Below are 25,336 nucleotides of genomic sequence, written 5' to 3'. Positions count from 1 at the left end.
GGAAATTTCTAAAACACATTATTAGGCGAGTTCGTATTCAGATTAAACCGTTCCCACAGCGTTATATAATTGAAATTCATTCTGTAATTTGATACTTTGTTATAATATTATGGTGTTTAACGCCCGGTTACATAATTGGGGGAAAACTCGGCCAATTTTATGTGTCACTTAGTTGACACCTTTTTCCCACGCATCATGTAAATCTTATCTCTAAAAATATAGTGTGAATGGTAAATTGTTAGAATGGTATGAGGTATGTATCACATGTACACATAATATGAATATTTAATTAGTGTTAGGTAGTAAAAAATATTAACAACAAATCCTTAAGGTACATTGAAAAATTAGCAGCAACTCCCATTTTCGCCTGAAGAAATTCCTTCAAATGTAATGTAAAGTATGAAGTTCACACCAAGACGCCACTCAAAAATAACATCACATCGTGTCTCATTATATACTTTAAGAAGTAGTTACAAAAATGCACTTATAAGAGCTAAGGATTCAAAACGAGAACTTTCAATGAGCAATCATTTATTCATGTCTAATAACAATCGGTTCGACGGGGACGGGCAGGTGATCCCCGTATATATGAGACCCGTCCAACCCCGAGCTGTATCGCGTGACGTAGGTGACACCGTCTACGGTGTACGACACCTCCCCCTCCGTAACGAGCACGTAGTCCCCGCTAGCTGTCTGCACCAGCCGGCCGCGCTGCGTCACGATAGTCCCCTCAGCCGTCTCGTACCGGAGGGAGAACTGACCGGTCCCGTCGTGGATCTCCTGGTGCGAGACGGCGGGGAGGGCGCGAAGGGCAGCTAGATCCCTGGTGGGAGCGGGCTGGGGTGGGATGTCGGCTGGGGCGGCGACCGCAGCGCCGATGAGGCAGAATACGATGAACTGGAAAATATATTATATTTTTCAAACGATTAGTCGTGACGTAAAAATTTTGATAAAATTCTGTGCCTCGTATCACCATTTTGATTTTAGATTATAGATTCTACAGTACTACTAAAAAATTAAAAATTTGCTCATATACAATCCAAAACTACTGGACCGCGATTTATTTTGGCATATTATAAGGTTTCAGAGAATGACTCAGCTACTTTTTATGGCGGAAAACATTTATTTTAAGTAACATAAATATTGTGAAATATCCTACGAAATATCTAATATACAATAACATTTATAACAGTTTTGGTCAAAAATAATAGTCCCCTTGGTAAGTAATAAAAATATTTATGCATTGAATAATTACACACGGTCTGATTGTCTTTGTCTGGTACAATGGAAAAAATACATGACCGACTTAGGTGAGTAACTTTTTGTGTAAAAGTCGACTAAATAAATTTTAAATGTCTTACCATTTTCATTTTTATTTTTGGTGATAAACGATGTCACACAGGAAGCAAGTGACTGATGTAGTTCAGAAGGCACATGGCGCTTTTAAATGGGCTAATTCATCAAAGTTACATAATATTGATTTTAAGAACTATTACAAATAAATAGCATCTAATTAATTTCAACTTACAATCGTGTTTGCTATTGCACATTAATAAATGTAATTAATGGTTATAATTTTTTGGACATTGCACAATCTTTGTAACAACAAAATTCGAGTACTGGACTATAGTTTCTTTTATGTTAATTTTTTCAAAATTTATATACCTATTTTATATATTCTTAATTATAACCTACTTAAATTCATCAAGTTAAATAAAAACGCTACGACAAAAATAGATTCGCTTGCGTTGATGTCTTTTGTACTTTGTAGTAACAATTCGAGTTATTTTCAACAACTTTATACATATCTCAATTTGAATATTCATTATATTACATAAAAATTGCATAAATAATTATGCATTTTCATATAAATTGCTATACACAATTAGTCTTAGTTCGGTCTTAATGTTTTGAGTCCATTTTAGGCAATCGTCGCGCCATGTTGAATCATTCTGATACATGCAGTGAATCACCCCCAAATAGATCTCAGGGTTATTAGCATGATGACATGATATAAGCTACCCTAAGTCGATGAAAAAACTATATAAAACTCGACTCTCTGGTCGTACTACTGGCTAGTTAATAAATTAAAACAAAATCAGATAATTAGTTTTAATCTACACTAGTTTGTAAATAGTAGTAACTATGTGTGTAATTAAAAGATTTAAGCAAACGAACGTACATTTTTATAAAACCGTCAAGACTCCTTATTATGAACGTAAGGTGTAGCAAAATAAATCAACAAACACACAAATGCTTTCCTGTACGACAATTATATTTTTAAAAGAGTGCAGTGTAGTAGTAGATCATTTCAGCAATATCGTCACTTTCTTATTTCACACCTTACATTATATTTTTTTAATTTCTCTCGATTTTATGTAAATAAATAATTTTGTAAATAAAAAATTTGGTTCTTAAAAATTAGTTCCCATCGTAAAATGCTAATTACTAGGGATCCAATGAACAAGCCCTTAATAAGGCTAGTGTCAACAAACTAGTACTTTCCCATGCGCTGACCGCGGCCCCGCGGACTTACCGCACTGACGCAATACCTAGGTATAGAACCGCTCCCTAGGGCTTGACATAGGTCATTAATTTATCTTCGAGTGATTGTTATCTAGTCTTGATAACAATCACTCCGAATTCATTACGAATTTGTGCTCTAAGTGCAATTTCTTTAGAGCACAAATTCGTGAATCGGCAAAGATACATTATGCTTCCTAAAAATATCTTCTCTTTAACTAATGTTTTAGTAATTTATACAACTGATAGAACTGTAACGTGGCGTCCTGTTGTGGCGTTTAGACTTTAGTGTTTACTACACTTTTATACTTCAATTATATTAAACATCATCTTTTATTTAAAAGACCTCCAGAACAAAAATTTCAAGGACTTTTCCTTCATTCCATAAATAATTATGTAGTTGTTAAGGTCTTGTGAAATAATTAAAAAAAATACTCTCATTACATTTTTTGTCCTTACATTGAAAATGTGTGTCATCATCATCATAATATTAATACGCGAAGGAAAAACTTTGTAACCCTTTTTGCGAAAAATGGGGAAACATAGGTGCATGAAATTTTGCACAGTTATAGTTTATATGGTGAAGGAGTACATCGAGCTAATATTATTTTGAAATTATGCTTTTATCATACATTTTTTTAACAAATAAAACATTACACACACTACAACACACACACATGAGAAATGACAGATTTTTGAGTGACAAGCCTATACATACGAATTATACTCTTTTATTTATGGTTGAAGTATGTTGACAACAAGTTGACAAATTGAAAATGGATTATAGTTTTTTTATTAAATCTTACTATTAGACAATGCTTACACGGCCAGTCTGAAATCAGCTAAGTCCCGGAGACAAGAGTTAAAAAAAATGAGAAAGTTAATATTTTTTACAAAATATAAGTAGGTAGGAGTCCTAATGTCGTTGAAACTAAGGTCGAATTTCGACCATAGGGTGATCTCTAGTATTATGAATTCGATCACTTCTCGAAGAAAGCGTAGGTGTTTCCGTACCTTAATTATTCGATTTACTTTTATATCGTTTAGTTTTATTGCGTTGAGTAATTTGACCTTTCACGCCTACGCATATCGCTACTTGGTACACTTGATAGTATGGTACTCCATAAAGTAAATACATCGGCCAAGTGTGAGTTGATCGTGAAAAGAGGGCCTCTTAATACAGAGGAAATTCTTAAAATGATTCAGAACAAAGGGACCTTTTGTTCTGGGGTCCATTATCAGGACTAGTAATAAGTTACAGTTTTCATGTTTTTTCTTGTCATTGTGATAATAGGCGAACGATTTTATTTTCAATCCTTTTTACGTTAGAAACCATAAAAGCGACAGCAGTACTTCGATTAGTTTTGTCGACACAAATACTGAAATAATGTCAGGATTTAATTTTATAAGTTTGTACAGTAACTGTAGAAATAAATATACATAATATACATAGTGGTAACTTAAGTCAATTGTTTCCAATATATAATAATAGCTCCCACGCCGATTTCGGTGACGGTGGCCGGATTCATTGAAACCAGACAGAGCCGCGCTCTGTACCACTAGATATATATATATATATATATATATATATACATAGTGATAACTTTAGTCATTGTTTCCAATAAAATATAATATTATTAAGAATATACGTATGATATTCAATTTTCATCATCATTATGACATGCATAAACCTACTGTTTATGCAGTACACAATATAAACAATAACATCAAATCAACACTAAAACTGATGATATGATAGTGATATCACCAAGGCAACATATTGTTTACCGCCCACTGACTCACAATAAGACATGGTACAGCGGTCTGACACATATCGACTTTATTAACATGGGCATAAAGTCCAAAGGTGATAAACAATACGTGTCCCTGACTGTACACATGAATATTAATCCACAAGTACAAGGTCCTTATATAGGACAATAATTGTTGGCCAGTCGTGCTTATTGTTTCGTCATTTGGGGATTGTTACGGATGTCCATCACGACCATGTAACACGATCAAAATTCTATTATGTTCATTTTTGTGGAAAATTGACGTTTGGTACGGTCGCTGATGGTGTTGTGTTGGCCTTTTGGACTTTATATCGGTGCTTATAACAGCGAAATTTTGTAAGAAGGGTTTGAGAGACCGTACGCGATGGAATCACGAAGAAACAATTTTATTAGAAACATTAATTACGTACCGTGGTTCATTCATGATTCAGTCATGTTATTACATTGTGTGCTTAATTGAATGGCTACTATTTCTTAATTTAGTCAAATAAAAAATGTTTTTATTTAGAAAAGAAAATGTTTGCTCACGTTCGCGACAAACTATTAATTTATCGCGTATAATTCATCCATCCAATTCCTAAGTCCATTTTCAGGAATCAGAATTTACATACCAATTTTCATTAAAATCGGCTTAGATTTGCGTAAAGTCATGACTATTATACAGACAGACAATATCGCGTTCATAATATTATCACATATTATAATGTAGTATGAATTTGAGTGCGGTTTCTCATTTCATCAACAGCGCAAATTAAAAAATATTACTATATCATTTCTTGTTGCTCTTGGGACATTTGCACTAACGACTCGCTGCCAATTATATAATATATCTATACTAATATTATAAAGAGGTAAACTTTGTTTGTTTGTTTGTTTGTTTGTTTGTTCAATTGTAATGAATAGGCTCTAAAACTACTGGACCGATTTTAAAAATTCTTTCACCATTCGAAAGCTACATTATTTACAAGTAACATAGGCCACTTTTTATTTTGGAGAATATAGGGTTCCGTAAGATATTTCAGTTTTTCGGAAACAACCAGAAAATTTAATTATTTTGCGTACGCTGCCTAAACTATAAAAGATAGAACTATACAATGTTCTAAGTAAATGTAGATCTTATAAATATCTACAAAAATGTCTGCGACACACTATACCTATCTATGTCAAGTGAGGCACAACAACCATTTTTTTATTGAAAAATGTTGTTTTTTTTTTTGGACTACATTTAAACGCATTTATTTTACTCATGCTAATAATCCTTATCAAAATAAATAATTTCATCACTAAGTACAGTTTATGTAGATTATATTTGCTCTTTGAATGATTAAAATTGGACGTTTGGTTAGAAGTTATGGCGAAATTAAAATATTGCGATTTACGCCCGTTTCGAAGTGGGCGCTACCAATGCCACAGAATAGATAATAGTACGAGTACCAATGCAGGGGTGCGCATTGTACACGTTGAAAAGGTCTACAGAACGAAAAGGTATCTTTTTTTATGAAATAAGGGGGCAAGCGAGCAAACGGGTCACCTGATGGAAAGCAACTTCCGTCGCCCATGGACACCCGCAGCATCAGAAGAGCTGCAGGTGCGTTGCCAGCCTTGGGAATAGAGTATAATTATTACGATTTTAATTTTAAATGAATATTTTCGAAGACATTACAGATTTAAAATTGCGGGACGTCAGTAGCTTTTGCGGCAGTACCGACCAATGCGGGCCACGGGTAGTAATGAATATAAATTATTTAAAATCAAACTGCTGAATCGAATTTAATCATTTTTTCAGTGACTTAGGCCATAATTTATTTTATACCCGTGCGAAGCCGGGGCGGGTCGCTAGTAATAAATATAATAACTTATAATAATTTTAAAACAAGCTTTTAGTCATTTGATATTGCTCCATTTTTAAATACGACTAATTATTTGATGAAATGCATATTAGCCAAATAGTTCCTTTTTCGATTACCAAATAAGTCCACTTAGTCCAAACCAGGCAAATGTCACTTAGTGATTCATTTCAATTATTTCTGTATAAACTCTAAGCAAAATAAATTGGGTATGCCTTATTTGACTGTATTAATTTGAAAAGCAAAAAGTCCCTATCTAAACATATAAAATGTTTTTTTTTTTGAGTCGGTTAAATCCTACTAGGCACCAAAATTTGTAAAATATAAAAACCAGGCAAGTAGGTACATATTTTATTATATGCAATAGTTATAATTTTAAGTCAAGACTAAATATACTTTTTTGTCTATTTTTTACTCGCTCTAATGTGTTATGATGATTAATTTCTTCCTTATTTATTTACATCAGTCCAATGTTATTTTTCGCAACAGCTTTTTGTTGCTTAATTAGAATGACATAATACACGATTTTGTTACTCACTCATAAATAAAAAATAAACACGTGGTTATTTGATTATGAATATTTTAACGCGACTACAAAATATTTCGTAAATCTATAGATTCTTCTACTATACTGAGTGGTGGGAATATAATAAGTTAGATTCGATATTTTGGCATAAAAATTGGAAATAAAAATATTAAGGGACTTGATATAAGGCATCATTACATAATAATGTAGCGCTTGCGATGCCTCACGTCAAAACTCATACATTCTTGATAAGAATAAGAATATTTTTATTTTGTCACCACACAACACATGTAAATCAAACAATACAGCTAAATAATAATAATAGCTGATAAATAAATTCGTGATGATTGCACCTTGACTAAATGTCTAACTTATCTGTCTAGCTAGTCTACCTCTTGATAATTAAGTTATGCCATCTAGAATAAGAGGATATAAAATATAACTTTAATAATAATAACCCCCACACCGGTTTCGGTGACGGTGGCCTGTTTAATTGATTAATGCCAGTCACGCAGGAGTAATTTTATAGTGCCCAAGTGCGTGCGCAGTACACTAGAGCACTCTCTATTCCTTTTACTTCTCATATCCCAGTGGGACGGAAGACCGACACGACTGGCGATAGATCAGGCGTAGGACCGACTTATTACATGCGCAATGCGCATCCGACGCATGGATCATCTTATTTGTCAGACAATCAAGTGATCAGCCTGCATTGTCCTAACCAAACTTGGAAATAACATGTTTCCAACGGGAATCGAACCCACGACCTGCGAGTCAAGAGCCAAACTCTTAACCACTGGACCACGGAGGCGTTAGTTAATAATATTATAGCTATAAGCCCCCTACAATTACTACTACATAATAATGTTACAATTTTATAAATATGTGCTAAGATTTAAAATGCATGTATGCATACTTAATTATAACAATATCTATTATTTATTATGTCATACTAGCAGTTAATTAACATGAGTGTCATGTAGTTTCACGAATACAGAAAACATTACGTTGTCATTACCGCACACTCCACACTATTTTGGAGTATGTAATCAATATGTGTCATGTCAGGTGGTATGTCAGGTTGTCATGTCAGGTTGCCATGTGTTTCCGCGTAGGTCCTTAGCTCTCTGCCCACGTCCGAGGTTGCGGCAACATGCAGATGAAGTTTTATTATTCTAGGACCTCATTGAGGCTGTAGGTCTCGTATGTAGGCTGATGGTTTTCTATGTTCTTCCTTATACTCGGAATGTATAAATGGCGGTGTGAAAACTAGCAATGAAATGCAAATACTTGATATTATTAAATAGATGATGAAGGTATAAAATAAAATAGATTTCTATAAAGATATTAATTTATGAAATAGTTAGAAAAACCTTTGTGATTTCGCACCATAAAAGGTTTAAGGGCGTCTTCTTAATGGACCAGCTATAACATTTCAAATGAACTAGTACGAACTGGTTTTTTATTTAGAAAAGTGTTATGAGAAACTCACATACGAAAGTCCATAAATTATGAGTTCACAGAAAACGACTCTTAATCGCAAATGTGAGGCAACCCTTACTTTTTAATTACTTTAAATCAGAAACTCCAAATTAGTCACCAAATCTAAATCCTTGGACTATAAAATAGTTACGCGATATTTCGCAACATTAGTCTATAGGTGCAGTACTCCATATTCGCCCACGTATAAGACAGGCAGCCTTGAAATGTTCTTTGAAAATGCCTTATAGGGATGTGATTATCTAGTTAAGCTGTTAGGCAGTGACCTTCGGGCGCTATTGTTGAAACAAATGGTCTGTAGGTGTTGCCAAACCATTGTGTACACGCCTTTTCCTGATCTCCGCCGGCGCGGGCGCAACACTCAGGATGTAATCAGGATTTGTAATATATTGCTGGTACTCGAACATGGACAATCGAATGGTATGTTAAATACCCGTGGGCCGTGCGAATAGCCAGACGAGCAAGAAATTCGCACGTAAATTCTTTTGGCGCTAACGCTTGAAAAGGACATTATATTGCTTATTTTGTTTGCTCAAGGCGGATATAATACCACATAAGGATTAGTATAGGTAATCTAAAATGTATAGCTTCTTAGCGTTTATTGTTCACTTACGGCCATTCCCAATATTTGATCTATCTCTGGTTTTGCCCTACTAGAGGTAGGAATAGCTCACAATTGACATAAAATATATGTCTCTAATGTCTAATGTGAGCTATTCCTATCTCTAGTAGGGCAAAACCAGAGATAGATCAAATATTGGGAACGACCGTTAGTAGATACCTAATTTACAACAGATATTTAAAGCAGAACAAACGTTAAAACTTCAACAGATTTGAAGCTTTAACGTTCGTAGTGTTATACTTACGTGGTTCAATGTTACGAAATAGATGTAAAGCAGAGGTCTTTTTCCAAGACCCTAGAGTTTAGACTAGAGTGTAGACTATTATGCGCGTGCATTGCAAATTGCAATAGCACAGTTTTGAAAACCCTAACAAAATATTACAATATTTTATTTACGCGTAAATAACAACTATAAACAATATATTTACAGATTAATATCAGGGGCCTCTCTTTCAGGGGGGATGCCTGTAGGAGAGGTTAGGTTTTTTTTTAATGTAATAAGGGGGCAAACGAGCAAACGGGTCACCTGATGGAAAGCAACTTCCGTCGCCCATGGACACTCGCAGCATCAGAAAAGATGCAAGTGCGTTGCCGGCCTTTTAAGAGGGAATAGGGTATTAGGGGAGGGTAGGGAAGGGAATAGGGGAGGGTAGGGAAGGGAATAGGGAAGGGTAGGGAAGGGAATAGGGTAGGGGATTGGGCCTCCGGTAAACTCACTCACCCGGCGAAACACAACGCAAGCGCAGTTTCACGCCGGACTTCTGTGAGAACGTGGTATTTCTCCGGTCGAGCCGGCCCATTTCGTGCCGAAGCATGGCTCTTCCATATATAAACGGAAGGAATGGAAGGTTTCTAGAAACCTTCCATTCCTTCCGTTACCAACATATTTATGGTAATATCGTTTTGTTCCAGATATGCGCATGCAGCGCGTTCGCGGCGCTGGACGGGTACAGCCCGCAGCAGGACCCCGACCAGTTCCACATCCAGACGGACGGCGACGACGAGCGCTACTTCATATACCAGACGCACAACGGACAGTACCGCAAGGAGCGTCGGCTTAAGGATGGATCCGTTGTCGGTGAGTACAATGAAAAAAAGAAGCTGTGAAGTCAACGAGAATTCTGTCTATAACACGGTCAAATTAACTTGACGCATCGCTGGAATGCAATAACATGCCCGCTCTATAATGAAGTCATCAAACCATACGTCTAGTTAATGTGACCGTGTTATACCTCGTCTGGATAATTCTCGACCAGCCAACCAGTGGTAGGCATCCTTGTAGACTCGACGTTGAAGCGTTGAAATTATTACTGTTTTGGTTGGCTTGGGTTGTGAACCTTGGATTTCAGTCTCATAAGAGCGATTTCCGCATTGGAACAATAGAAAATTGTAAGTTCTAAGTTTGATAATGACAATGCTTTATCAGGCCGATCACTCAATTGTCTGAAGATGATCAATGCAATGTATTGGATGTTTAATGTAGTTTTAATCTTTCATAGAGCACAATCAAAACTTGGTAGACATATCCTTCGACCGCGGATTCTTGGAAATCTATTGTTTACGCGGTCGAATTCCACCGCATGGGAGTTGAAGAGTTAATAATTATTATTCAAGGAACTTAAAGTTAAAGGAGTGTTTTAAAAGCATTAAACATATTTTCAGGTACGACAGGATGGGTGGGAGCAGACGGCTACCTGCGGCTGCAGGACTACATAGCTGACGACCAGGGCTACAGAATATACAAGTCCAAGACTGTCTATGTGGGGCCAAACAGGCCTATCGCAGTACGTATCCTATACTATTATTATTTATTACTAATGTGGAAGTAAAAATGGATAGATGTTTGGCAGTCTCTCACTTAAAAAATAATAAATGTGTCCTCATGATGCTATTTTATATATTACTAGGCCGGCAACGCACCTGCAGCTCTTCTGATGTTGCGAGTGTCCATGGGCGACGGTAGTTACTTACCATCAGGTGACCCGTTTGCTCGTTTGCCCCCTTATTTAATAAAAAAAAAAAATGCAAAAATAGGAGTGTTCCCGTGAGATTATTCTTCTTTCACGGAATCAGACAATAGTTAATGTACCACCGAAGAAATTGACTCATAGGCAGTTGACGGACTTACAACATTTGGCCGGATTTTGTCAATTTAATAGTAGCTGTGATCTATTTGCTGGGTTTGACGTAACGCGACCAAACTACGTAGTTCCCTCTTTTGCCTGTGAATTAACTTCTCTGATAGTACGTCTTATATATACACTATTCTCCAACTAAAGCAAACGCAGCGTGGCAGCCATCTCAGATGAACGTAATGCAGATTATAACATACATTTACAGAAATAGCGGATTAAAGTAATCCATTAAAATGTTTATTCTGTCCAGCTTTAGTTGTAACTGGGTTAACCGTAACATAAACTCCATTAAGCCTTACTGGCCCACGCGAGTTTCTTAGAAGTCCACAATTATGTTGTCCAAACTACGGCATATGGGGGAAGTAATGGCTCGTTCTCTAAATATGAGAAAACAGAATTTGAGTTCATGGCCATTTTAAACTGCCCCAGCTTTCCAATTCAAAACATAAAAAGGAAAAACATGAGACGAAAATAATAATATTGTTGAGTAGTCTCATATTAAGGCCCAATTTCACCAACGTCTGTTAGTGTTAACAGCTTATTAAAATGTCATGTCTTCTCTTTCATTCATATGAAAAATGAAAGAAGAAACGTGATACTAATAATTCGAGCATTAACTTTGACAGTCGTTGATGAAATTAGACCTAAACATTGTTGTTTGTTCTAGGAATCCCTGCAAATAGCGAAAACGGCGCCCACAAACCCCGGCTACCACATAACTCCTGCGCCCGCGCACAACATTCCCCGCGGCTCCCTGCGCTTCCGGACCACGACGAAATCGCCGTACTCGTCGTCGACGACGAGAACTTACGCGCCAGTGTCGATCACCCCCCGACCGTTCTCGTCGAGCACCTCGTCGACGCCGATCGTCGAAGTTTCGCCGAACTCGATCGACACTTCGACGAAATTCGACCCGCGGCCGACGGTTCCGCCGATCACTGCAGACGAGGCTTCGTCGACTAGTCCCAGCTACGAGACGAACACGCTCGACGGGTACTACGCGAGCGATAGCTCTCGTTATGACGTCATCAACCCGAATTCCTACCGACACGCCGACGATTGGACGAGAAGGCAGCGGCCGAGCGCAAGGATCGGGGACGGATACACGCCCCAGTTCCCCGGCTACGACGGCGCCCCGTTCCGACGAAACGGCTTCCGGTACTACCTGCCCAAGCAGTATCACGAGGAGCAAAACGAGGGACCCAACGACAAGGTCGGTAGCTTCGGCTACGTCGACCCCTTCGGGATCCGACGAGTGATATACTACAACGCCTCCCCCGGGGAGGGATTTCAGGTGCGGAAGAACAACAGATACGTCGGCCACGACGCCACGCCCTACGACCCCCGACCCATTGATTGATCTAAGTCAAACCTACCGCATAGTTACCCCCCCCCCCCCCCCCCCTTCAGTATTTTAGTCAAATGTTAATTGGATACGATTTTCGAACGAACCTCTTAGCCATAATTATTTAATTGCTAGGCTATAGGTAAGATAACAAATTAATTTATTATTTAATTTAAGTGTAAGTCACAATGTTTTTATCGTGTTTTGTACCTTACAGAGTGTGCCATTTTTGGGTGCTACCACAACAAACTGTTTATATTATGTTAATAGTAATGAAGAGCTCTATATTTTGTATCGGCGTGAACGTCTCCAAATATAGTAACTTGCTAGATCAGTGAACTTGTAAATTCTATTGTTATTGCTATTGTAAATATGTAGGCGTTTAAATAAAGGCTGTTATAAAAGGCTGTCCTATAATATTATATTGTGGCGTTTAAAAACTATCTAGAAATGAATTCGAAACTATACGAATAAAATATATGAATAATTCCTCGTGCCTACTTATGTAATGACTTATGAAGTTACGACTAAACATTATGATTAAAAATCTGTTGCTAATTACAGCTCTAACGTGAAACTGTTTAATATTTTTATAACTTTATCATAATCTACGCAATATTAATAAAGTATTTTTTGAGCCCTATATTAATATACCTTACATTAATAATATTTTAGCTATTTTGCACAACTGTTGCTTAATTTAAATTTTAGGCCAATATTCTATCACTGTATTTAGCCGAGTTGCCATCGTTAATTAGTACAAATAATTGAAAAACAATAGACTTTTGTATACTTTTTATGTACAAAGTGCAAAATATCCTAACATATTGAAATATGTTAGGATATTTTGTACATATTTCAATAGTCAATACTATATTAACGATAGCGAATTGGCTAAATATTCCTTTGTTATTCTTGTTAGGTAATACATACAGCTCCAGCCCATCTATAGATTAATATTTAAGGTGCGTACACACATCAGTCGTTGCGAATAATTCGTCATTAAAACTAGCGAATCACATAATAGTAGATACTTGAAGAAGTATTCACTTATTATATTATTGTTAATGGCGACTTGTTGCAGCGACACCATTGGGTGTTTAATTATTGTAAACCACAAAAATGATGTAAATAAACAAATTAAAATATTTTTTGTTTTAATTACTAACCAAAGGTCAATATGTTCTAGAATTATTATTCTGTGAAATGCAATTTCCGGTTCCTTTCGATCTCTACATGTAGTAGTCCTGGAATAATGAAGATACAGTAGGTACCATCTAACAATCCTATGAAATAATCTCTGCTAGATGTTGGTCGCTATTGCGTTCCAACCACAGACATAGATCAAGATAATATGTCTGTGGTTCCAACTTTCAACGATATTCTTTTGTAACTCGCTTATTTAATTCCTCAATAAAAACTATCCTATCTTCTCTTTCGGGACCCAAAGTAACTTTATATTAAGTACTTCATTTTATCAATTTTCGCCATCGTCCCACGCGAAAAATATACCATCCACCTTGATGAATGGCAGTCTTCCACCGTGCGTTTCTCGCGTAACTTTCTGCCGCGCACTGTAAAACTCTGGAACAAACTGTCACCAGCAGTATTTCCGGACCTATACGACCTGCAAACCTTCAAGAAAAGAGCGTATTCCCTCTTAAAAGGCCGGCAACGCACCTGCAGCTCTTCTGATGTTGCGAGTGTCCATGGGCGACGGTAAGTTCTTACCATCAGGCGACCCGTTTGCTCGTTTGCCCCCTTATTTCATAAAAAAAAATCGGTCCTGCGATTTAAGCGTGAAGAGGTAGCAAACAGACAGATATATAAGTACCAATAATCATTATTAGTATGGATGATTCAACATAGTTAACTTATCTTAACGGATATTAAACGATTTAATAATGAGATGAATTTTCCTCGAAAATTAATTGGTGAGATAAATTTTCACTATATAAACAAGATTTTTTAAGTCAATAAACTACATAACTGCTGTCTCCGAAGATCGAACCAAGAGCTCACAAGGTAAGGGAAATACATAATACAAATTATATTGTTTAAACTTTAAACTACCTACTCGTATTACCGTAGACTTTGTTACGTTCAAGTAAAAAAATATCAGCGCGCCTTGTACAGTCATGGCGGTTACGACGCTCTCCGCTTTGTTGATACGGCGAAAATGTATGAAGAAATTTGAGAGCGTTTCTTATTTTTGTTATAAATGGAAATGTTATTTATTTTTATATAAAATATTTAGCTATTCGTATAGGGGACTAAATAAGCATCATTTTTTTTGTATATTTATTTTCCTTAGTTCAGTGTATTTAGCTATAATGGTACCTAATCAGACCCCATTTTTTTTTTATATTTTGCGATTATTGTGATGGTTAAAACGTATTTTATGCGAAAATTTTGTATGCGGCTATAACATTTTTATGGTATAGACGTGGAGATGAATAAATTATCTTTCATTTGAAACCAAAATATCCTCGCAGTGTGACTCCTAATTCTTTAAAACGGTACCGGAAAATCGCTGATATGTGATAGCGACCTTAATCACCTAAAGTATAAAGAGACTGTGTTATAACATAAAAATTCCAAATTACTACTAGTATTGTCATAATAATTACGACTTTAAAAAAATTACGAACAGGTTTCATAGAATAATGTGGAAGAGTTAAGTTGTTTTCTTAGATGTTTCCATTGGTTCACAGATGAAGTTTATAATTTTATCATGTTTGATTGCCACGGCACTGGGTCTGCCACCTCCCCCCGCACAGTCCGAGCCTCAGGAGCGAGGGATCAAGGAGGACATAGCGAATGCCGCCTCAAATCTTGCTCAGAACTACAATGATATTAAGAACGAAGTTCAAAACCAACTTACGAACCTGCCTCAGCAGATATCTGATAATGTGGTAGCTCCCATACAGCAGGCGGTAGGACCCATCACGGAGACGCAAGATTCGTACCACGTAACACTGGTGATTCCCAAACCTCAGCTGAATTGGTCGGCCTTGAGCGACTACCTTCCGAGCTTCCTGAAGCCTAACAGATATTTTTCAGGTAAACTTTTTTTTTATAAACCAATAGTTTATAGCTTTTACTAGATGATGCTCAGGAATTCTTTGCGCCGAAATCTAAGCGTGTATATTTATTCGAGGTAGATATTATATCCTTTGTACTGTCCCGGGATTCAAAACGGCTAATGTAAGTGATTTATGATGAAAATTGGGATATATAAAATTGTTAGATCTGGTTTCAATTAAATTCCATTTAAGCGTAGAGGTGAGAAGACTGACAGAAAGACAGAGTTACTGTTTTATAAAACACTACAATGACGCTCGCAACTCTGTTGCGCCAAATTGCGCGGAAATCTTACAACTCTGCTGGCGTGAAGAGGTAACACATAGATAGACACACTTTCGCATTAATAATATTAGTATGGAAGTATATAATTTGAGAAAAATATTAAATCTAATGACTATAATATACAGTACTGACTACCTTATTTAATTTTCAATTCTGTGATTTCAATGTCATGGCCACAGATTTTAGAAGTAAGTCATGGCTTTTGACTGCTTTAAGACTGGCCATAGACGGACCGCAAGTTGCAGTCAGGACCTTGTAACTTGGCACCGACCGCTCAAGAACTGCTCGAGCAGTCCGTGTATTACGTCCGTGTATAGTTAATGTATTATATTTTGCATTTTTTTTCAGGAGTGTACGGTAACAGATTCCAAAACGGGCGTAGTTTGGACAACTATTCGGAGAACGCACAGGAACCAGGATACATCATAGTCTTTGCCCTCCCTAACACTCCAAGCTGGTTACAGTACCCCTCATCATATAACAATGCTCAAAACCCCTTCTCAAACCTCACACCATATAACAATGCTCAAAATAATGAAGCTCGGCTTTAAACTATTATTCTAGGAATCTTTTTATGAACGATATTCGGCGTGTTAAATGTCTTCGGTGCAAGTTTCTTCACCTTTTAAGTGGAACTAAACTTTCTTTTCAACTCTCGAACTTAATGCTAGCTCTTAGTATATTATCTTTTTCACGTATGTCTTATATTCATTTTCTATTTTCTTTATAGTAAGCTACATAGTAAGTATACTTAATAAATGTGGATATGAAATAAAATAGTGTTTTATTTGGTTTTGGAATTAGAATCAGAATTCAGACGTTATTTAGTTTTCAACAGTGCCGTAAATAGGGCGGTGCCACCGGTGCCCAGGTACAGGGCGTAGATACTGGGGGGCGCAAGAATGGCCAGACCAGGCAGGACTATTATTTTTTCAGTTTGCCAGATAAGTTTCCACTGCGCCCTTAGTGGGGGTGGGGGTTAGCACAGTGGGGGTGGCATACTCGTAAGTCGTAACTCGTAACAGACGAAGTGCCCACTTGACATCAGATGGCTCGTCTGCTTGTTTGCCCACATCAGTTCTTTAAAAAAACGACTACTGTTACTATTGTAATTGGTCTTTTGGTGGTTGTAATACGAGTAGCCATATTTTGCTCTGGGTACCTATAATAATATCTAAAAAAAAACAAGGGCGCAGTTATAGAAGCTCGCACAGGGTCCAAAAAAGGCTATTTACGGCACAGTAATGTGGAATCTACTTAACATTTCACTGGACGAAATTAAGGTTTTACTAATTGGAATAAAAATAATTGTTATAATCATTAAAGTACATTAAGGGCATGGTTGATTTAATGTTACTAAGCATATAAATGAATCAGACATTATTTTGTGCTCGTGGAGAGAGGAGCTAAGCAGAAGCAAGTATGGTAAGTCCTGTGTTTTATAAATTATTTCTCTTAAATTTTAATATAATATAAATATTATAAACAGTGTAATGTGTAGCTCAAAATATGTATACTTAAATAAAATTTTATAACGAATTAATCACATCTTTTAAAAGTATAGCCACATAGCTTTTGATAACCTATAATTCCTTGTTAATCATTATTATTATTGGAACTTACCTATTACATAATACGAGTATATTATTTAGATTTCGCATGCGTGTATGTAATTCATACGCATGCGAAATTGTCATAGCCCAGAATAATAATCTAGACCAGGGATTCTCAAAGTGGGTTCTGCAGAACATATCTAATATAGGGATAATAATATGGAACGTAATATACAGTTTTGTCAGAATTATACTATTTTATCAATAATAGTAATATATAGGTATTATGTAATTATTAGATTCGGGGTCCAAATTCCAATACTACTTCAATTGCACAAAATATAATTATTTATTTATGTTAAAATTCTGTTATCTTCATAGATTACGAGCTCGGAATCCTTGCCTCAAAATGTCGAGTTTTTGTTTTTACCCTCACATGTTATTAGTAGTTTAAATTTTTAAAATTTCAAAGTAATAATCGTAAAAATATATATTTCAGGTAGCTATTAAAATAGTTTTCACCATACTTGGATTATGGGTAGTATGCAGCAAAACAGCGCCTAGCAATCCAGCATTGACTAAAAAGCTTTTAACACAGCCTGATGAAAAAGACATTGAAGTTTCCGTACAAAGAAAGGCCGAAGGAAAGAAATCAACTCCAAGCCGTTATGATGCAGCCGCCATAAGCAGACAACATAGAGACACTGTTTCTAGAATACTCAACGGAGTGTTACTAAGGAACCAACTGAAAATTAAAAATATCAATGATAGACAATCATTGCAACTAGCACCTGGAGAAGATTCTGAAAACGCATCAGCATCCCAAGTAAGCCCAAACGTACATAGTGATTATTTACACATAGAAAATTATGTTCCTACCTTTATAACGATACCTTGTAATTCTGGATCGTGCAATCCACAGACTTATGGCAATGTCAATTGTCAAATCTTATCAGACATTGCACAGTCTGATGTTCCATCCACTAATACTATATTATGTGCTCAACAAGCATCATCGAATGATCTTCCATCAGATGATGTGATAGAAGATCATTCTCTCATTATTCCTGAAGCACCCGCTTTATTGCCTTTGAGTCCGCCAAGTACGGGATATGTGTTATCAAATACTAACGAAGAAATAAGTAATAGCGCGTCTTTACTTAGCTCTTCCGACAATTTATCTGATAGTGAATTTCCAAAAGAGTTAGAATCGGAAATACAAAATTCACCACACTTACAAAGTGAACATTTAGTTACACCAGAAGTATCTTCATTGCCAATCTCCTATCTACATCCCGAAATTCATGAATCATACTATGACATTGTTAATGATGCAATTAATGAAGATTATCATAGATTTGCAGAATTCACGTCTTATCCACAACTTTCATTGACAGCAAATGACGAAATAATAACACCAGGCATTCCAACAAATTTACCTCTAAACTCACCCGGTCCGTTTGAATCTACAGGTTTCATACCTGAGCCACCTACATATTTCCCACTTAATCCTGCCCACATTGAGCCAGAAGAACAAAAAGAAGGTGAAGACATTGTGTCAATACTAGATCCGTACGAACCGTCTCATATCGTGACAATTCCTGAAGATACACCTTCAACATTTGAAAATCAACCAATAGTTGTCATTCCGGAAGCACCTGGTTTGATGCCATTAAACCCACCCAACATTTCATACAGCTACATCCCAGAAAACACAGTCACATATGATAAACTTGAAACTATGTATTCAGAAATAGCCCAAACTACACCCCAACGAGGAGACATAATAGAAAGCACTGACAATACTAATATTGAAACTAATCTAGCTAAAAACCCATCTAGTCCTATTGAATCAGACCTTTTAATACCCGAACCACCAATTTATTTTCCATTGAACCCGCCGAAAAATAATGTTGGTGGGCAAAGAAGACCTGGAGAAGTTGTATCCTTATTAGATAACAATGAATCATCTTCTTCTATAACTGTTCCAGAAAATACACCTTCATCGGTAGATATCTTACCGATTATAATTCCAGAAGCACCTGAATTAATCCCGTTAAATCCTTCTAACATCACATTTGGTTCATATTCAGAAAACAAAACATACGAAAATAAGCAAACTATACACTCAGACTACTTAGATCCATCTCCTGAAATTATAACAGAATTTGAGGAATTAACAGAAACCAATTACTTGCTTATTCCACCGGCACCAGGTTCACTACCTTTAAATCCACCAAAAACTTTGCACAGTAATGAAAATAAAAATTATGTTTCAGTTGGCACAGAACTGACAAATTTTAGCTCCATTGTTCAAACTTATGGAGCAAACACAAAACACACATTAGATCATGCACATTTGCCGACATTAGACGATTCACCTAATCTTCTAATTTCTCACTACTTTAACACACACAAGGTTGCTTCAGATAATTTAGAACCAGTTACATCCTCTGCAAACTATGAAACCACTTCACTTTACGAAACGATAGAAATATCTAAAGCATCCGAGTTACCGCCTTCAAATCCGTCGCACTCCTCTTTGATTTCTTTAGAAAGTTCTTCTTTGTATGACAAAAATAATAACGACGAAATTACTTTTTATGACCAAGAAAAAGAAAGTTTGTCAGCAGATTCAATCAAAATTTCTGCAGCCCCCGTGTTACCACCATTAAGTCCACCATTTACTAGCATTCCATACAACTCTATTGTTCCTTCCAATCTTTCTTTTCATAATGAAGATGAAAATGATTTTGATAGTAAAAAAGAGTCATCCACCTTTTTTCAACCTTCTACATCAGAATCAGAAACCTATAACGATGATATATTCGTAAATTCTAAAGTTTTTGCAACGAAACTACCTAATTCAACTCCTGTAGAGTCTGAACTGAAATCTGAAAATACCCCACTACACATTTTGTTATCAATGAATCAGCAAATCATCGTACCTCATATATTACATAATTCTAATGATCTAGAATCAAATAATCACTATGAAATACAAGGGCAAAGAGCTAATTCAGTTGCTAGTTCCTCTGAGTATTCAAGTTCAGTACGGGAACATTCCGAACCTTTATCGATATTACAGAATTCAAATATTGTAGTATCATCTTCACCTATCACTGTACAAAAAACGAACGAAGGAGTGTCACAATTGGACTCAACCATACAAAAATTAAATATTCAGGACACTGAAAAGAAAGTAGAACTGAATTTTAGAGATCTACCGCCATGTAATTCTGAGAAACCCGCTGATGGTATTGTGATTAATATTTTTGAGCCACAGAAATGTAAACAGGAAGTGCAGGAATTGAAGACAACTTCATCATCAGAACAATCGACTTCGAAACGCTCGAGGAGAAGAAAAGTTGTAGTCAGAAATCATAAAGGTAAACGAACAAATGTTAGGAAAAATGATAGTTGAATTTCTTTAAAATACTTAATTGTTTTTTTTTTTATGTTTAAGTCTACGTTTAAGTACAATGTAATTTTAACAAAATTACCTTGATTATTGTTAATTTTTTCTTATGTATCAATAAATAAAAGCAATGTATTTTAGTACTTATTTTTATTTAAGTTTATCCTAAGCAGTTTAGTAGTAAAATTGTTAGTTTTTTCGTGGAGAGAAAGATAACAACACTGGCTGGTTTGGTTTGTTTATAAGATGAGTTTTCACACCCAACTCTGAACCCATCCATTTTATACGAAACTCACGAATTATCTGAAAAGGGCATAAAATTGCAGTTTTACTTTTATACTATACTTATAACTTATTATTATAGAAATTCGATTTAAAATAATGTACTTACAAGAATATGAAGTTTTCTTTTTTTTGGTAGAATTTGAAAAAGGAAGCAGCTTTTTTTAAACTTACCCGTGACAATGCAATACACATATTCTGCTCGGCCAGTCGCCTCGCAATACATGCTCTTGGACCAAAACCAAAAGGTAGGCTTAGAAATGGGTGAATATTCTCATAATCATCGGACTCGCGTATCCACCTCTCCGGCTTATAACGTAGAGGGTCCTTCACGTATTGGGGAAGTCTGGAGGCTACCATGTTTTGTGTTACGATCACAGTCTGCAAAAAAAAAAAAAATAATATTATCTACTAGACTTTCCGCGCGGCTTCACCCGCGTAAATTAGATATTTCACAGACAAATTAGTCCACAAAAAATAGCCTATGAAGCTTCACGTGGTCTACATATTATCTGTGCCAAATACCAAAAAATTTGTTCGAGTAGTTCGTGAGATAAGCCCTTTCAAATAATTTCCCCCCGTTTTTTCCACATTTTCCTATATTTCTTCGCTCCTATTAGCCTATAGCCTTCCTCGATAAATGGGCTATCTAACAGTGAAAGAATTTTTCAAATCGGACCAGTAGTTCCTGAGATTAGCGCGTTCAAACAAACAAACAAACTCTTCCGCTTTATGATATTAAGTATAGATTTACCAGCAAATACTGTGTTATGTGTAGATCAAACCTATAGATTTTCTGAACAGTCTAAAAAGAAAAACTACATAATATTAAATATTTCATTTGGTTACTTTTGAAATGTATGTAAAAAGCAGATTCATCAAGATTATAAAATATGTTTGAATTAAAAATAACTCACCCCTTTAGGAATTAAATAGCCTTTCAGAATCAAATCGTCTTGCAATACTCTTCCAACGCCTATTGCTACCGGATTGAGTCTTAAGCTCTCCTTTACACAGCTTTTCAGGTAAACTGCTTTTGATAGAGTTTCAGGAGTTATGTCCATATCTTTGTTTGGCAGAAGCGTAAGTATATCGTTAAACAGTTTGTCTTGAGACTCTGGATTTTTAGCTAAATGGTAGAGTACAAAACTGGTGGCATATGACGTCTAAAAAGCATTTAATATAATTTTAATATAACTAACGTCTTTAAAAAATTCGTAAAGCAGGCAAGCAATTACTAGCAAGATACATTATCAAGATGGAAAAAATGATATAATATAATTAAAACTACTTACCGTATCTATTGCTGCCATTATAATATCAACAATCATCCCAGTTATATCTTTCAGGTCTATATTTGGAAGATCCAAGAAAGATTTCAAAAGCGACGTATCGTAGGCACCTGATTGGTCTTCGAAAAAGTTAGCCTTCCTCATGATAGATTCCATTGCTACACTGTTAATATTAAAACTCATTGTTAGATAATATCAATAAATACTAATAATAATTTAGATCGCTCCTAAAAAATAAAAACTTGAACCTACCTTATAATTTTATTGGTTTCAACCAAGTTGGTAGGTTGGTGTAAACGTTGTTAAAGCTTTAATTCTAAAGCTGGCACATTAAAAATATGAATTACACAGTGGTTTACGGGGTTTCTGTTGTATTTTTGTGACGTGCTGAGTTATTTTATTAGGGCTAAGTAAAATGGCTTCATAAAGGACATAAAAGTACTTACTCTTCAAGGTATTTCTGAGAATTCGCAAGCTTTTTGTATAGAGGTGTATTGAAGAATCTCCACAGGATACCCTTGTCCAACTTGAAGATGCCGCAGTTTGACCCGAAGGCAGCTTCTATGACTTTACTGCTACGAGAGTATGGGCTTTGTTCTGGCAGCGTAAAACTCTGGAAGCGCTCACCGAGAGCGATCGCTCCTATGACTAAATGAAATATTTATTTAATGTAGGCAGTATGTAAAAATACTCCATGGAAGATAGGTAAAATAAATTAAAACGTTGGAAAACAATTTAAGTTGCAAAACAACATAAGCAATGCTACCGACTCGAATGTCTCTTGTTTACCGTCCAATCCAAAAATCAGATTTAAACACAGACGGCAAACTTTCGTTTGGTATGTGTATTTTCAAGCCAGCTCAAATGCCTACAGCTTCTTCTCTTCTTCTTCTCTTGAACTGATATCTTTCAATATTATTACAATATGAAATCAATTACCTTCTAAGTAAAGACGATTTAAGTACTTTAGGAAGTCACTTTCACTGGACAAATAACTATTTTTTGTCCAATTTACAAACTCTCTAACAATTTTGTCAGTGATATCAATATGCTGCTTTACACTCTGCGGTGTGGAAAATATCTTTTGAAATGTGCTGCGCAGGCGCCACCAATCCGGACCGTTTCTTCAACAAAATAAAATTCTGTTTAGGATAAACATAAATTTTCTTACTTACGTTCACCAACTTTTAAAAGTTACTGGATTTGAATATATCCAGAAATTACTATGTAACTACGTGAATTTATTATGCTATTCACTTACTTTACTGCTTTAGGCATATCTATAGCCTAATTGCTTTAAGGGCCAGCTGTATGAAAAAACTCCCACAAAATATCTCTGAGTACAGTTTAGGCACTAATGCGACTTAAAGTTAAAGACAATGTATGCCTGATGTCCAGGGCATTACATGTGCTTTGCGAGGCCCCCTGATTGATGACGCAAGGGGACGAATTTTTTGAGATTTTTTTTATATGTACATATACCTACCGTACTTACTCAAATTTTATTTATAAAAATATGAGTATCAAAACTCGTAAATCCTAAACAGGATACCTACATTGACAATAGACCACCACTGTTGTATACATGCGGTTTACTGTTTCGATAGTGTAGCATGGCGACGTGACTCCTCCTCTCCGGGAACCGTTCCTTTTGGCGAAACACCTTCTCTATGAGCTCCGGTTCGTAAATGTGCAGTAAATTCGTCCCTGGTTCTTCACGGACGAGTCCTCCATACTTTTTCCAGTTTGTCCTTGCGATTTCGTCCAACGCCTCTGCATCGTAATCTCCTTGGGTATAAAAAAATAAACTATATATTATACTAGCTGTCCCGGTGAACTTCGTGTTACTTAAAAACCTTCCCTGGACTTCTACGAATATTTTAAGACTAAAATTAGCCCAATCCGTTCAGCCGTTCTCGAGTTTTGCGCTTAGCGACTCATTTTTATATTATAGAAGAAAGATATATTGTATAAAAAAATAAACTCATATCTACCTAGATATGAGTTTATTTTTTTATTTATATTTGTTATTTATCAATAAAATACTTTCTTATGTTATTGGTTCCAGGCACTTCTAGGTATATGTAGGTATCTAATATGTTATAGGTTTACGAAACATATCAAATATTATAACGACCGCACTCAGAAACATATTTTATCATATTTTTTGAACTTTTTAAACTTTGATTTATTATAGGTAGGTAAATAGAGATAAGGACATAATAATTTTATAGTCTATACGTTTTATGTCAAACTCTTTATTAAATTAAAGTTAATAATCATTAATTGTTACTGAATTCGGTCGATAAGTAACAAAGCCTCAAAGTACCAACTTAGGCATGGGCGTACCCAGGTTCTGGGCCAGGGGGAGGCAAATTACCCAGGTTCGGGTGCGGGTGTTTATAAAGAATAAAAAATTAATAATTTTTAGTTGTAAAAATATTGTATTGCAAACAAATGGCAAAAATTAGTATTCTTAATTTTTAATTGTTATAGATAAAAGTACTAGATAATATACTTAGTAGGGACGTCAACATGATGCTTCTCGCCCCCTACCCCCGGTCCCTCGGTACGCCCATGAACTTATTGAATAGATGGTGAAAAAACTATGCTAATAGTAGACTCACCTATAAAAGGCCAATACTTGTATAACGTGCCAATAAGAGGATAACTCTTAGGACCACTTATTTCACCAAAGCTTTTTCGAATTTCTTTCACACCATCATCAGAATATCTACATCGTATTCTAGTAAACATTAAATTTAAAACCCTCCTTCTAGCACTAAGCATTTTGAAATGAAAATTTGCTAGACGCTACTGTCTATGTTTAAACACCATGTCGACGGCTCGTATTACACTGAACTTGCTATAGGATATCAAAACACTTATGATGCACATATATTTATGGTCAGTATGAAAAAGATCCCGATCCAGGTAGGCCGCAATAAATTACAATAATTTAAAACATAAAATTTAAACACATGTGAGTAAGTACTTACCTACTTTTCCTTACAAAACATCTTTTTTCCATACTAACTAGGTAATATTATAATTGCGAAAGCACGTCTGGCTGGCTGTCTGTTACCTCTTCGCGCCCAAACCGCTGTACCGATTTTACTGAAATTTGATAA

At 35.8% G+C, this 25,336-nt stretch overlaps 2 protein-coding genes across 2 annotated transcripts in view; one reads left to right on the top strand and one right to left on the bottom strand.

Annotated features, from left to right (window-relative positions):
- The window catches only part of LOC121731127, a 57,892-nt gene extending 44,977 nt beyond the window's left edge, over positions 1 to 12,915 (top strand). The window contains exons 3-5 of the mRNA XM_042120478.1: positions 9,724 to 9,889; positions 10,474 to 10,595; positions 11,614 to 12,915. Of these exons, the coding sequence (XP_041976412.1) occupies positions 9,724 to 9,889; positions 10,474 to 10,595; positions 11,614 to 12,306 (981 nt within the window). The 3' untranslated portion in view covers positions 12,307 to 12,915. The remainder of the gene's footprint in view (positions 1 to 9,723; positions 9,890 to 10,473; positions 10,596 to 11,613) is intronic.
- On the bottom strand, positions 799 to 25,006 carry LOC121731125 (cytochrome P450 302a1, mitochondrial-like). Its single transcript, XM_042120476.1, has 9 exons — positions 24,833 to 25,006; positions 23,762 to 23,993; positions 23,145 to 23,329; positions 22,652 to 22,853; positions 22,209 to 22,368; positions 21,831 to 22,079; positions 21,088 to 21,294; positions 20,817 to 20,934; positions 799 to 897 (listed from the first exon to the last, which is right to left on the bottom strand). Exons 1-8 carry the CDS (start codon positions 24,993 to 24,995, stop codon positions 20,821 to 20,823), a joined length of 1,512 nt encoding a protein of 503 aa, XP_041976410.1. The 5' UTR covers positions 24,996 to 25,006; the 3' UTR covers positions 799 to 897; positions 20,817 to 20,820.
- Positions 25,007 to 25,336: the final 330 nt, after the last annotated feature.

This window comes from Aricia agestis, chromosome 10 (genome assembly GCF_905147365.1).
Source record: "Aricia agestis chromosome 10, ilAriAges1.1, whole genome shotgun sequence".
NCBI classification, from domain to species: Eukaryota; Metazoa; Arthropoda; class Insecta; order Lepidoptera; family Lycaenidae; genus Aricia; species Aricia agestis.
This window is presented reverse-complemented; position numbering and strand designations above follow the sequence as displayed.